The 14676-nt window shown below is 40.2% G+C and overlaps 1 protein-coding gene across 6 annotated transcripts in view; it reads left to right on the plus strand.

Annotated features, from left to right (window-relative positions):
- PHAF1 (phagosome assembly factor 1) overlaps nt 1-8534 on the plus strand; it is a 50522-nt gene extending 41988 nt beyond the window's left edge. For 5 of the 6 annotated variants that reach the window (XM_044987126.1, XM_044987131.1, XM_044987125.1 and 2 more), the window contains exons 13-17: nt 449-492; nt 2441-2484; nt 4021-4079; nt 5846-5918; nt 6446-8534. In XM_044987126.1, the coding sequence (XP_044843061.1) occupies nt 449-492; nt 2441-2484; nt 4021-4079; nt 5846-5918; nt 6446-6535 (310 nt within the window). In that variant the 3' untranslated portion in view covers nt 6536-8534. The remainder of the gene's footprint in view (nt 1-448; nt 493-2440; nt 2485-4020; nt 4080-5845; nt 5919-6445) is intronic. The other variant, XR_006573426.1, reaches the window with a different exon arrangement.
- The last annotated feature ends 6142 nt before the right edge of the window (nt 8535-14676 follow it).

Here is a 14676-nt window from a genome sequence, read left to right on the forward strand (position 1 = left end):
CTGGTATAGTGATACCAGCAAACCCTCTTGGGGACATGCAGTTTATATCAACAGAGTTATTTTTCCAGTGTAGCTTATACTAGCTCGCTGAATGAAATAAGCTGTAGTAGCAAAAGGATTTTTTTGCAATTATAACTGTGGCTAGGACTTTTGCTGATATAGCTATTTCAGTTAGTGGTGTGGGTTTTTTCCTACAGTTCTAATCTCTGTAGCTATCTTGACTACAGTAGTGAAAACTTCAAGTTCATGCCCGCAGCATCCACGTGGGAGTGTTACCGTGCAGCACTGTGGTGCGCACTGCTATTGGCACACCGTGTCCGAACTGTGGGGCAGTGGGGATGTGCCCTTAGTTACAGTAAACTGCCCACTAAAGAATTCTACGTCAATTTGTGCTACCTAGTTTGTTGATTCCTGTGTTTTGTAACAAATTACAATTTCCATGTTCTAGATACCATCGTTGTGAATTCAAGATTCCACTAGCCGTTAAGCGAGGTCAGTAATCCATCCTCCTGCTCCATGGGTTTGTAAAAGAAAATACAAAAGGCAAAAGAGTGGACCAGTTTTCACTTCAAATATAGTCTCAAACAGAAGATAATACAAGTGCTGACGATAGTAGGAAAGAGATCTTTTGAACAGTTTTCTAGTATGTGTAGTAAGGAAAATATTTAAACATTTTAGTTCTCTGGCCACTCCAGCTTCATTCTTAGGCGAACTTTCTTTAGCCTGATCAGGCCTACAGGTGTGTGGCTGTAACATAGCATTGCTAGTTTCCTGGAGGAGTGCTGCTGCATCTTCGTCAGCATGAATTATGTTGTTCATTAAGGCCCAAAAGTTGTAGGGCAATGTGAATCTGATCTGATCCTTCCAATCTACCTTTGTTGTTGAATTTTTAAACTGTTATCTTGATAGTCACTCATAAAACTCCTTTCCCTTCACCACCCACAAGGTCTGTTTATTATATTTAATGTAATTTGAATTATTCATAAGAATAACTATGCCCCTACAGTATGTGGCATATGTCTCTATGTAACTATCATCTGGGAATCTCCAGGCTCAGGAAGAGTTTAGGACTTTGCCTCCTAAGTCTCTTGTTGCACACAGGCCCTTATTCAGCAAGGTACTAAAAAATGTGCCAACTTTTAAGCATGTGATTAATCTCTTTAAAGTACGGGGATACTCGTATGCTTAAAGAATCATAAATTTTAAGGCCAAAAGGGTCTTTTATGATAGTCTAGTTTAACCTCCTGCATAACATAGCTAGGCATGTGTGTAAGTACCTTGTTGAACTGGGGCTTTAATATCCTAGAAGAGATATAGGATGCTTGCCAGAGATCCCTTTGTCATCGTACCCATTGAGAACATTGATTGTCTCCCTTGAAAGTACTCACCTGCATCAGTGCTTTGATGGAAGTCACATCAGCGAGAATCTGAGTTGGGATAAAAATAAGGGCAAGGAAGGGGGATAGGGTGTACACTCGTGTGTGTTTAAATGAAAGTCAAATTGATGATGTACCTGAGAGTACCAGCACTTACTTTCCTTCATTTCCTATTTAAATACGTTTTCCTAAGGCTCTTGTGCAGTATTTCACACTCCCATTTCTGAGTACTTGTATTCAGTCCAACTTGTTTTGTGCCTCTATTATGGAGATATTTGATTTCTTTTATTCACCCTTTTCTTTCCCCAACACACACCCACCACACTGAAACTTTGATAGTATGAAGCCCATTGAAGAGTCTGTAAAACCCTTCCATGGGCTAGCAATGTGCAGTGCAATTCTGTCACTGACCGTTCATTGGTACAGTGGGCATATTACTTAAACACTGAACCCAGCTGTATTAGGAACCGCTTGCTCGGTGGTGAGTGGCAATATAAATGAGTCTTTGGTCTGATTAAAGAACACTTCATGGTTTCCCCCCAGAGAAGACATTTTCCATTTTAAAAAGTCCAGAAATGAAAGGAAATACATGCATAGGCTGGAAAAATGGCCAGCAGGCAATTTGGAGTGCCTGGTTTGTTGGGACTGCAAACCATATGTGATGCTGTTCCTCCATTCTGTCTTTTTTCATTCTTTTGATAAACAAGGAATTAAAATTCCCAAGATTCTTGCTTTTTCTGCTCTTCAGAGAGCGGAATTCTTGTACACTTCAGTTCTACCAGCTCATATAAATGGAGCCAGTGTGGAAAGTCATTTAATCTTTAAAGGTTACTTTTTAAAATATTGAATGGGCAAATCTGTCTCTCCAGTGTTATGGTTTAATCTGGTGGATTTATGTTTAATCAGTGGGATTTTTTTGTTTTGTGTTGTTTTTGACCACTTTGTGTGATGTTTTCAAGTTCCCTGATCTCTGAAATCATTTTTCAAACTCTCTTTGAAATGTATCCAATATGAAAGTACCAAATGTAATTTCCAGAAGAGCATTTTTTGTTTACCTTCCTCAGATAGTGCAGATTCACAGACTGAAACATGCACAACGTACAGCAAGGTGAGTCTTCATAAAAACAACCAGAACAATTGCCAGTATAAATTGCTTGGCTACTGAGTGTGCGGAACTCTTACTATGTGTTGCAGAAATAATAGCAATATAGAAAGATTTTTTTTAAATAAGGGAGTTCAAATTACTCTCCTCCCACCAAAATTTAATTTTAATTTTTTTATGGATTTGGATTTTTTTCAGTGAAATTGTTGTAGTTCAAACTTTTTATTCTTAACACGGTCAGAAATATAGTGCAGTCAAACCTTGGGCTTTGTCTTCCAGTAAATTGTTATGTTTCCAATTTTAAGGCAGCTAAGAGTTAGAAAGATTAGAGATACCTTTGAAATGTAATATTAATGGTGGAAATCAGGAGTTTAGCTAGAAATAATTTTACATGGCTGGATTTGACAATAACTGTTAACAGATTAAATATCTTTAGAGTAGTGACAAGATAACTGCACTCTTAGGAATTTCATTTACCCAGGTACTTGTTTCAGGGTGCACCTTTGAAATTTTTTTTGGCACTTGCTTTGGGGGTTGTCTGCACTTTGTAATGAACTTTTGACAGTGGTTTCTATTGCATAAAGAATGACCCATCATTCAAACCTTCTTAAAACAGTGTAAAAAAAAAAATCCACCAGATAACAGTAAATCAATCTTTTTGGTTAAATACATCATGTATTTTACCAAGCAGCGTAAGAGAAACATTGAGTAAAAATGCTTCCACTACACATATAGAGATGCATTTGACATCCAGGTGGGCATAAATGCCACTCAGTTGGCGTCTGGAGTGAGGGCTGTTCAACAACACCACACACTTCTACCCTGGAGCACTTTTGGTTCCTGCCAGCCTAGGGAATGAGACTGGGCCTGTGAGGTGAACCCAAGTGTTACGGTAATTGGAGTATCTAAATGCCGGTGCAGAGCATTGACTGCTTTACTGAAGGCAGGAGGCCTGTATCCTCCTTTGCTTTCTGATTGAATTATTTGATATACTTCAGTGCTTCACTGCATTGTTACATCCCTTCAATATAAAGCAATAGCTTCATAAGCTGTCATACCACAGGAGTGGATAGTACTGGGAATTCTCAATCAAATAAACACTGCACCTGTCTTGCATGCTGAACTTGATCTCAGCAAAGTTCCAAGAGAGTGCGCCTTCCTTTGGGAAATTTCAGATGCCTTATTCTTTGAAATATCTCCTTAAAATGATGGACACAGTGCTTTGTGTTTCTGCCATCAAGCCTACAGAGGTTACAATAGTATTTCATTATTATTATTTTATTCAATTAAAGTCCACTTTCCACCTAAAATGGAAACTAGTTTTAAACTCGGAGCAGTCTCCTAGCTGCAGGTTCTGCTGAGTAAAGCTGGCTCCAATCACAAAACACTCTCTAAACATAACCTTCATAGTTCATGGCACTCTGTGCTGCCTTGTGGTTTGCACCAACACTACAATTAAAATGTGCATGACCCTCCTCCTTTGTATAAAGAAAAGCTTTCATGTGACTCTCTTATTCTAACACCCTTTTAATATGATTACAGTGGGATAGTATTCAGGATCTTCTGGGACATCCTGTGGAAAAGCCAGTGGTACTTCATAGGTAAAGATGCTGTGTGTGTTGTTATCCTGTATGGTTGGCAGGAAGTGAGCTGCTGACAGATGATTACCACAAGGATAGATCTGGTAGTAATTATCATCAGGATTTATGCCACCTCTTTGCTGCTGAAGCATCAGTTCTGCTGCCTCTAGCTAGGAAAGCTCACTACCATTTGGGGAAATCAAGAATCTGTAATATGTAACAATGGAACTCCAGCAATTCTTTTAAATGCCAAAATCCATCCTCTGTTGCACAGTGGAGCGTATATATAGAACATAGTGGGTGTGTGTACATTAACAAATAACACACTTTATTTTTGTATGGTGGGTGTGCCCAAATAACTTTAATCAAGAGCAGCAGCCTATTCTGGAGGGCAGTGTGTAAACATATGGCATGACACAGTCTGTGCTCCCCAGAGCTTGCAGTCTAGCATAAATGCACATGTTCAATTGTAAATCGACATAAATCTACACAATAGTGTCAGGTTAAGTAGTTCTTATCCAGTTCTGGAATATCAGTAATTTTACACGATTTTGAGTCTGTGAAAGTGCATAGAAGTATTCATTTGACCATATCTCTTTGTAATCCAGCATATTCACTAATATAAGCATTTTAGTAGGCAGAATAATTTAGATTTCACTTTTTATTGAAAAAATTGGGGCTGTCTTTTTAAATTAAGGAACCTATTCTCTTTGTGGACACTTTCCCCTATTACATTTAATTAATTCAGATACAATCAAGTCTTTCCAGTGTAAAATGAGTAGTTGAGAGATTGGATGGCTCAGAGAATTAGTGATGACATATGGACCCTTTCATCATAGGTCACTGGTTCAAATCAATATAAGATGTATTACCATCTGATGATGTGACATTTGCTATGTCACATTCAGTTAAAGAAATTCACCAATTGCAGAGGAAGCCAGAACTTACTAATAGAATATATCTGGAAGAAAATTATACCCAGAAATCAGTCCTAGCTATGCTGAAACTACAGTATAAACAAGTCTTTAAAATTTATATTTTCCAGGTGTTTTAAGGATCTGACCTAAAGTCCATTGCAGTCAATGGGAGTCTTTCCTTTGACTTCAGAGGGGCTTTCGATTGGGCCCATATTGACTAACTGCTGCAATTCTCCTAAAAACAAAACAGCGTTTAGTTCTTGTATAACTTAAATGTTTATGAAGCATACGTGAAAGTCAAGAAATGCATTTTTTTTAAAGGTAACTAAATTTAATTAGGCATGTCATTTCAGACATAAATAACTACTTTGCCAGAGATTCAGTATTTTAAAATGACTAGATTAATATACATGGTGCAGAAGATACCTTTAAAAATAGGCTTCCTAGTAATTTTTACTTGAAAAAGGCATGGGGGAGAGATGCACACGTGTGCATGCACAAAAAGGTCTAGTTAAAAATGTCCTCTTTTTCTTGAGCTCCTTCTTCTTTGTTACTTGGTTTATATTCAGTTTTTCCTTTCTAGCCTTGGTTGAATAGGAGCGGTCTCCTGCAGTCACTAATAACTGCTTATTTTGTCCCACTAGGTCCTCCTAGATCCCCCCCATACTTCAGCACCACTCTGAGGAGTGACCCGTTTGAAATCCAAAAGCAGCATAGCATCATAGCACAGATAAATGTAATCCCTCCCAATTTAAATAATCTTGGCATAAGAGAAATGTGACAAACTTGCCACATAATCACAGGTGGCTATTATTTCACATTAAGAAATTCCAACCTCTTATGCACCCATTTTTTTCCTTCTTTTTTAAGGTCGTCATCTCCAAACAATACTAACCCATTTGGATCAACGTTTTGTTTTGGACTGCAACGAATGATCTTTGAGGTTAGGAAAAAAACTTTCAGATTCATTTGGGTGGGAGAAGATGGTGTGGAGTTTGCTTCTGGATTTTAATGCAGCTTTTTATCTTTCCTATATACCTGTGAGCCAGCGTTTGAGAGCGGCTGTAATATCAGGGAACATGGCACAAGTGGGACATTTACCAACCCTCTCCCCAGGATTAATCCATCTCTTGTGTTTAAGGCTGGTGCATCTGCCTTGTCATCCATGACTCATGCTATTGGGAGACGTGCTTAGTTATCACTAAATGCTTTTGGGTGGTGGTGAGTGCCTGTGTTAAACAGCAAGTGTGACTCTAAATGACGCCTGGAAATTTAGTAGTAATTTTTTAGAAGTGGCAAAGATCTTTAAGTGTTTTAATTCCATCTATCAGTTGCTTTTTTTTTTTTTTTTTTAATATCTCTACATTCAAGCATATAAATACTGTAACTGTCACTGGCAACTTTCTGAGTTCCCTTTGGCCTATGGGATTTTTTTTTTTATTTCTCTTTTTTTCTGCCCTCCTTTTGCAGGTGATGCAGAATAATCACATAGCATCTGTTACTTTGTATGGCCCAGCAAGGCCCAGCAGCCAGTTGAGAACGTCGGACCTTCCTCAATGAAGCATTACCTTCAAAATCAGCTAATCTAAATGCTACAAAACTAGTACAGCGTGCCTTGATTTACTGCCACTTATATGGAAAGCATGGTATGATTTTTTTTCAAAATAAAATTCCTCCCGTCCATGCGTGGTGCGGAGGGAAAATTCTCTCAACCCTTCATCATAAGGCATGGAACTAGTGATGGAGGAAAGCAGCTAGATGCCTGTGTTGTCATTTTACTCCTCTCGGTTGGCCGTCTCCTGCACAGTACAGACCCGAAGAGACTGTCTGTCCTTCCTGAGCTGGCAGAAGGAGCATTAATGACTGCAAGAATTAGAAGCACAAACTTTCTGAGCCTTGGAGCATCTGGAAACAGGTATTGATATTAGTCTGTGTTTGTGTTACTGTATTGATGTGGTGGTCCTATTTTAAGAAACCAAGTATATATACATACATTATATATATATACACACACACACAAATATAAACACATCGATATTTCTGTGGCTTAGGACATGGTACCAAGTGTGACAAGGGTGTATATATGTCCATGATTTCAGGCACCACATCTTTGTGTAACTTCAGAACAAGCAAGTAGCATGTGCATAATACTTGGTTGTGTAACATTTGCACTACATACACTTTAATTACTTGATAAACATTATCTTCACTGAGGAGCATCTGTGTACGGGGTGTGATGGTTATTTAATGTACGCTGCGCATTAAGCTTATTTATGTGGTGGATTGATGAATAGTCCACCTTCCTGCACTAATATTTACTTGACATGCTGAAGCAATTGTTTTTCTGCCATGCCTCGTTTACTAACTTTTTTCATATGCCGTTTCCAAAAAAAAAAAAAATCTGGAAGAGATTATTCCTGTGACTGAAAGAGGTTTTTCTTTGACAGCATTTTTCTTCGTACTTAAAAATTAAAAAAAAAAAATCCATCCCATAAAAGAAAATGCAGTTGCCTCATCTACAAATGTATTGGAATATGTTTGTTCCAAACCCCTAGCTCCTCCCTATTTCCTGTATAAAAGGAGAAAGGAAAGAGAATTTGTAGTGAGTATGTAGATTATTGAAAGAAAAATTCCCCAACTCCTCCAGCACCAAGAAACCTCTTCCCATGTCTGCTAAACTATAACTTTTATTTAATGCCAAAGTTTTAGCCAAAGACATCCTCAATCTAGTTTCACCATCTCTGTATATATAATCTAACTGCACACCCCACCCCCCAGGAAACAGGATATAGGCTTTTCTCTAGTCAGGAAATGCTGCTCACTGCATTTTATCTCAAGTGGATGCTTTGAGTTTGTAATTCTCTTACAGTCTTATTGGGGAAAATAGTGTGTGTTCTTTGAAATATTAACCCTTTTTAAAAATGGAAAAGAGAAATGTATAATTTTGTCCCATTTTTAATATTTTGATGTAGCAACTTGTGATACATAGACAACAATTTTGTGAGATTTACAATGTGTGTACAGATTTTGTAAATATGACATTTTTGTAATTTTAACGCCATGTACAGTGTAATCCTGTATAGTTTATCAATGAATGGGAGCTAGGAAATAGAATGTTAACTAGTGTTTTGGATCCTGGACCAGTAGCAGGGATAAATGTGATTTGGTTTGTGAGAGTGTGAGAGTTTGTGCGTATGATATTCTTTGCCATTTAGTCTTCCTGTATACTGTGACATTCTAGAGTGTTTTACTAAAACAAAAAAGCCCCACTGAGGATCTATCTAAGGAAAAAGTTACTGTTTACCTTCGTTATTCTTAGGTGTTACTCCTGTTGAATTCCTGTTCAATCTGTGCTGTTTCCTGTGATCATTGCTTGCTGAGAAAATTCTACACCTCCGTCTATTTCTTTGTTTCCTCTCAAATTTTCATTTTGGTTTACATAGCCCTTCTGTAAATTAAACAGAATCCATAATGAGCATGTACACTGAAAGACAAATAAAATGCGACTCTCAGTTACTGTTTTGTGTTGCATACAGTTGCTGGGTGTTTTTGTAATAAAGTGGTGAATGCTTCTGCTTTATTTCATATCATTTACTTATTATATGCAGGATAATTTTACCAGGGAGTTGGAAATAAAGACTCCAGGGTTCTGCTCCAATCTCTAGCACTGGCTTGTGTAAACTTGGACAAGTCGCTATCTGTGCTTTAGTTTACCCTTATGAAAATGTGTTAATTTTAGAATTTAGCTACCTCACAGAGTTTTGAAATGTAAGTATTTCTAGAGCACTTCAAGATATTGAAGGGGGGAGGGATAGCTCAATGGTTTGAGCATTGGCCTGTTAAACCCAGGGTTGTGAGTTCAATCCTTGAGGGGACCACTTAGGGATTTGGGGCAAAAATGTGTCTGGGGATTTGTCCTGCTTTGAGCAGGGATTTGGACTAGATGACCTTCTGAGGTCCCTTCCAACTCTGATTCTATGATATTAGAATAAAAGGTGCTGTATAAATTCATACATGTTTCTAAATATAAAGCTAAAATATGATTGCTAATTATTAGTTAATTTTCTTAAATCTCTTTTGAAAATTGACCTGCATGAGACTCCAGATTAGAAGCTCTGTCCTGGTGTTAGCAAAATTCTCACCGTCTTATAGAGAAATACAGACTTTTGCTTTTCCATGGCTCATCCTTCTGAAAGGGATGGAGGCATCCTTCTGCCAACCTGACATGTCTCAGGAGATGTGCTGCCTGCCTGGAGACCACGTCCCAGATGTTACAGAAAGTTTGCTGAGGCTCATCTGTTGCTCTAACCACTACCCCATGCTGCTCATCCACATGAGCAGATATTGCCTAGTTTGACCCCAAGCAGATCAGCAGTGACTGCTGAGCTCTGGGAGCAAGAGGGACGGGAGGACACAGGCTGTGTTCTCATCCATCCTCCTGATTGAGTGTAAGGATCCATGCGGGGACACGCACATCCTGGATATGAATGTGTGGCTGCACAGATGATGTCAATGGCAGGACGTCGGCTTCCTTGACCATGGGATGCTGTTCCGAGAAGGTTTGCTGGGAAGAGATGGAGTCCACCTGACTAAAAAGGGGAAAAACCTCTTTGCTCACCAACTTGCCAGCCTAGTGAGGAGGGTTTTAAACTAGATTAAAAGGGGGCAGGTGACAGCAGACCACAGGTAAGCATAAAAAAAGACCTTAACAGAAGGCTAGATGTTTGGGGGAGGGAGCACAGGAAACTACCTTATGGTTGTGACACTGCACCCCATATTCATCATAGTTGTAGGATTATGATATAATTATACATCTGGTACAAGATGTGTCTTGTGAGGTATGATTGGAAAAGTTATGATTTGCTGAATGTAATTATCCTATTTGTGTGCATGTATCATTTTTGTATCTAAAGTTATGAATATTTACTATGTATCTGTATTTCAATGTGGTTACACCTGGATGACACCCACCAGTCGAAGTGTTTCCAGTCTAGACAGCTGGTTGTGATGTCCTGTTCAGGGTAATGGGCCATTAGGGGAAACAATAGGCCTTAGGAGAAGCATATCACCCACCTGGTGAGCCTTCCTGTAAATGTTTCAGCCAGCCTGTGAGGAATGCTATGACTCAGCAGGGCATGCTAGGGCATATGACCAGACCACATGACACTAAACTCTATTTTGGTACCTGTATTTTTCCACAAGCTGGACTGGAAACTGAGTTTGGAACAAAGGGTTCCCACCATATGGAAAAGCTATGTAAGGTGGGGTGTGACATTATCTCTTGGCTTCACTTCCCACACGAGAACTCCTGGAACCTGAGGAACTGAACTGAACTGTGGGAAATGCTGGACCCAGGCTAAAGGTATTTCTAGCCTGTGTATGGAAACTTGGTGGACTGCTTGTGTCATCAATCAGGATTTGAATAAGCAATTTCTCACCCTATCTAATATTTTAGGCTGAGTTTGCGGTTTTGTTTATTTGCTAGGTGTAATCTGCTTTGATCTGTTTGTTATCATTTATAATAATTTAAAATCTATCTGTAGTTAATAAACTTGTTTTATGCTTTCTCTAAACCAGTGTGCCTTTAAGAGAAGTAAGTATCTGGGGAAAATCTCAGCTCTGTGAGCAAAGGCTGTTGCGTATCCTTCCCACATGGAGGGAAAGGCGAACTTTAATATTGAGCTTACATTGTACAGATCCCTGGGCACTGTAAGACAGTATAATTCTGGATTTATACTCAGGGAGCCGGGAAATTGGCTGCCTGTCTTTGAGTGGCTTAGTTAAAGCACTTGGGAAACTCAGTTGGGTGTGTGACGCCACCTGTTGTCGTGTTGGGTGATACAGCCAACTTTTCCCAGCCCTGTTATCTCCAACAAAGCAGTGTGAGCAGGGCCAGCCCAGCTGGGTGGTTAGAGGGACGTAGAGGTTCCCATGGCTCCCAAACTGCACCCCAGGGGTGACAATCCCCATCACAATGGTTATAAGCCACAACAGGGAAATCAGTGGGAGAAACTGCTCAATGTGTTACATGTCTATACGCAAATGCTAGGAATATGAGGAATAAACAGAAAATAGAAATATTAGTACATAAGCTACATTTTTACTTAATTGGCATCACACAGAGTGGATGGGATAAATCTCATGACTGGAATATTGGTATAGAGGTGTATAGCTTGTTTAGGAAGCACAGGAAGAAGGTGTTATGTTATACATGAATATATACACTTGGTCTGAGGCCCAGAAGGAAGTGGGAGGCAGAGCAGATAGAGAGTCTCTGATAAAGATAAAAGGGCTTAAAAAAGGGGGCGGGGGAGAGAGGGTAATATGGCAGGAGTCTATTATAGACCACCAAATCAGGAAAGGGAGGTTGATGAAATATTGCTAGAAAAAATAACAGAAATACCCAAAATACACAACGTAGTAGTAATGGGGGACTTTAACTGCCAGGCATCTGTTGGAAACAATAGCGCAAACACAGAACTTCCAATAAGTTCTTGGGGACAACTTTTTGTTTCAGAAGATGGAGGAAGTAACCGGGGGGACAGCCATTTTAGACTTGATTCTGACCAACAGGGAGGAATCAGTAGCAAATCTGAAGGTGGAAGGCAATTTGGGCGAAAGTGATCTTGAAATGACAGATTTCATGATTCTAAGGAAAGGAAGGAGTGAGAGCAGCAGAATAGGGACAATGGACTTCCAAAAAGCAGACTTTAACAGACTCCGAGAACTGGTAGGTTAGGTTCCATGGGAAGAAAATCTAAGGGAAATAGGAGTTCAGGGCAGCTGGCAGTTTCTCAAGGAGGCAATATTAAAGGCACAACTGAAAACAATCCTGAAGAAAATAGGAAGAGTAGTAAGAGGCCAGTATGGGTTCATCGGGAGTGCTTTTAATGACCTGATCTGCAGGTGGAGGGATCTGCTATAGAGAAGCTCACACCCAATAGTTAAAATGAGTGGGGATGGGGACAGCAACTTGTCTTTCTTGGCTTTATCAGACGCCTGCCGCTGATCAGCTGAGTTGAGGATGTTTGAGTGGATGGGGAGAGAGGGGCCTTAAAAATGGTGTGAGGGAGGCCAGAAATGAAGCAGGTTTCTTTCTTTGTAGTAGCTGTTTATAACCCTTTTCTCTGTAATATCTGTTTCTTTATTTGCTGCTGTTTGTCTTGGGCCAAAACATGCTTGTCCCTAAGGGAAGTGCATTAGGGGAGATGGCATGGCATCTTGTCATAATTTATCTTCTGGTGTGCCAGGTATATGGGGATTGGAGCATCTGGCAGTTCTGAATCACCTAGATGGCTCACCCCTGAGCGCTGGATAGCAGCTGGATGGCTGTGCTGCAGAAAACAGCTACATCTTAAATGTGTGTCAAAGTCCATCTCGTGCTATGCTCTCCCTGGTGCCTCTGGAGCCATTTATGCCTTTACACAAGCCTGGCACTCTCTGGCCCCCACAGCACATTACCGCTTAAGAGGTATAAATTAGCCCCTTATTTTATTTAGTTGTGTATATTTTCTGTTTGGCAAAATAATGTGAAAAACAATCTTATTTCTCTAATCAACCAGTTCCCAAGTGCAGCCCTCTCCAGCATGTGTTGCTGCCTTGTTTCATGAGTAGCCCTTTTGCCTGATGTGTGTGTTGCAACTCCTACAGTGCTGACCTTTTCCCAATTCCCCCTCTCTTTATAAAGCTGATCCTCCTGTCCTCCTCCTCCTCAGATATGGGACCGAATCCTACTCTCCTTCCTTCTGCAAGCAGCCCATTGACTTCACGAGACTACTCACACGACTAAGACAAGCAGGGTTCATAGATCTGGGTGCTCTGTTTCCAGCAATGTGCTTCCCATCAGGAAAATCCAACTTTCTGTTACCAAGAACCATTTTACTTTTAGTTCTAAACAGATTTCATGCTGCAATGGCATATAAGCAGTGTGTTCTAACTGATAAATGCACTAATGATTGCTCCCATTTCAGAATTGCATAAATCTTTCCTACAGCTCGGCATCATGGTCAGATGGTGATTCATCATTAGCAGAGCCTGGTTCAAAGGACAAAGATTCCAGCTGGCATTTTCAGAGAGAGCCTGTGCATGTTGGCTCCCAACTCCTATTGGAATTCAATGGAATTTGGGCACCTAACTCATTTAGGCTCCTTTGCAAATCCAAGCCTGCCTTCCTTCTCAAGGTTTTACGCTTGCCTGAGCAGTCCACGAACTGTGCGCAAGCATAAGCTTGCACATCTGAAGTCTTGCCTTTGGATCTGCCCGAGACTGCTCTTTAATCTAAAGTTTTTTTGCTGTAGAATATGAAGACTGGCTCCAAGACACTATTTAACGTAGCAAAAGCACTTACAGATTGATGACATTTTACAGCTCTTTACTGGAGGAATTTTTTGCTAATCTTTTATTGAAAAAGCTGTTCTTTGTAACACCGTTTAGTGCTTGAAATTGAGGGTTATCACTTTTCATAAGCACCAGTATTGCATCTTATGCACTGAGACTAATACTCTATTTGTTTATTGTGGTGTGATCACATAGGCTTTTCAACTAAGTCAGAGCAAAATATCATGGTTCTGTGTGGTGGAAGCACAAATATTGAGGTAATTGCAATAAATTACAATACAACTCCATTCCAAGTCATTCCCTTGGTGCAAACTACATTCCAAGATGCTTCAGAGTTAAATGTAATCACCTAAAATAAGGAAGAGGGGAAAGGAAAGGAGAAAAGTTGGCTTCAGTGTTGAAACAGACAAAGAGCGGATGAGAGAGAGGGACTTCGATCAATCCCAAGTCACAACTGATTCACGTGATGAAATGTACACCTGTAAAAATGGCCTGCAGGAAACCTATGCATTATTTCAAATACTCTGGTGTGACTTAAGAGGTGCATCATTCTCTGCTATGGCTACACTTGTAGCTGTACAGTGCTGCTGCGGGAGCGCTCCCGCGGCAGCGCTTTGAAGTGCGAGTGTGGTCGCGGCACCAGCGCTGGGGCAGAGCTCTCCCAGCGCTGCACGTACTCCACCTCCCCGTGGGGATTAGCTTACAGCACCGGGAGCCGCGCTCCCAGTGCTGGGGCACTGTTTACACTGGTGCTTTACAGCGCTGTAACTTGCTGCGCTCAGGAGGGTGTTTTTTCACACCCCTGAGCAAGAAATGTAAAGCTGCTTCCCAGCTGTTAACCTAGTTCCACATCCCCAATTGACACTAATCCAGGGGTAGGCAACCTTTCAGAAGTGGTGTGCCGAGTCTTCATTTAGTCACTAATTTAAGGTTTCGCATTCTAGTGATGCATTTTAACATTTTTAGAAGGTCTCTTTCTATAAGTCTATAATATATAACTAAACTATTGTGGTATATAAAGTAAATAATGTTTTTAAAATGTTTAAGAAGCTTCATTTAAAATTAAAATGCAGAGCCCCCCGGACCAGTGGCCAGGATCCAGGCAGTGTGAGTGCCACTGAAAATCAGCTCATGTGCCGCATTCAGCATTCGTGCCATAGGTTGCCTACCCCTGCACTAATCTATCCTTTATTCAGCAGCAAACTATTTCTCTTGATGGGTCACAGCCATTTCCTCCCAGCTCATGGACTGCACTATTTTAAAGGCAGGGTGGCATTTCCCTTACAGACCTACCCCTGTTTGAAAGTGGGGTTAAAACATTAAACCTCTGCTTTTGGGTCAAAACGTGTGCCCTAAATTTAATT

Source organism: Mauremys mutica, chromosome 14 (genome assembly GCF_020497125.1).
Source record: "Mauremys mutica isolate MM-2020 ecotype Southern chromosome 14, ASM2049712v1, whole genome shotgun sequence".
Taxonomy (NCBI): Eukaryota; Metazoa; Chordata; order Testudines; family Geoemydidae; genus Mauremys; species Mauremys mutica.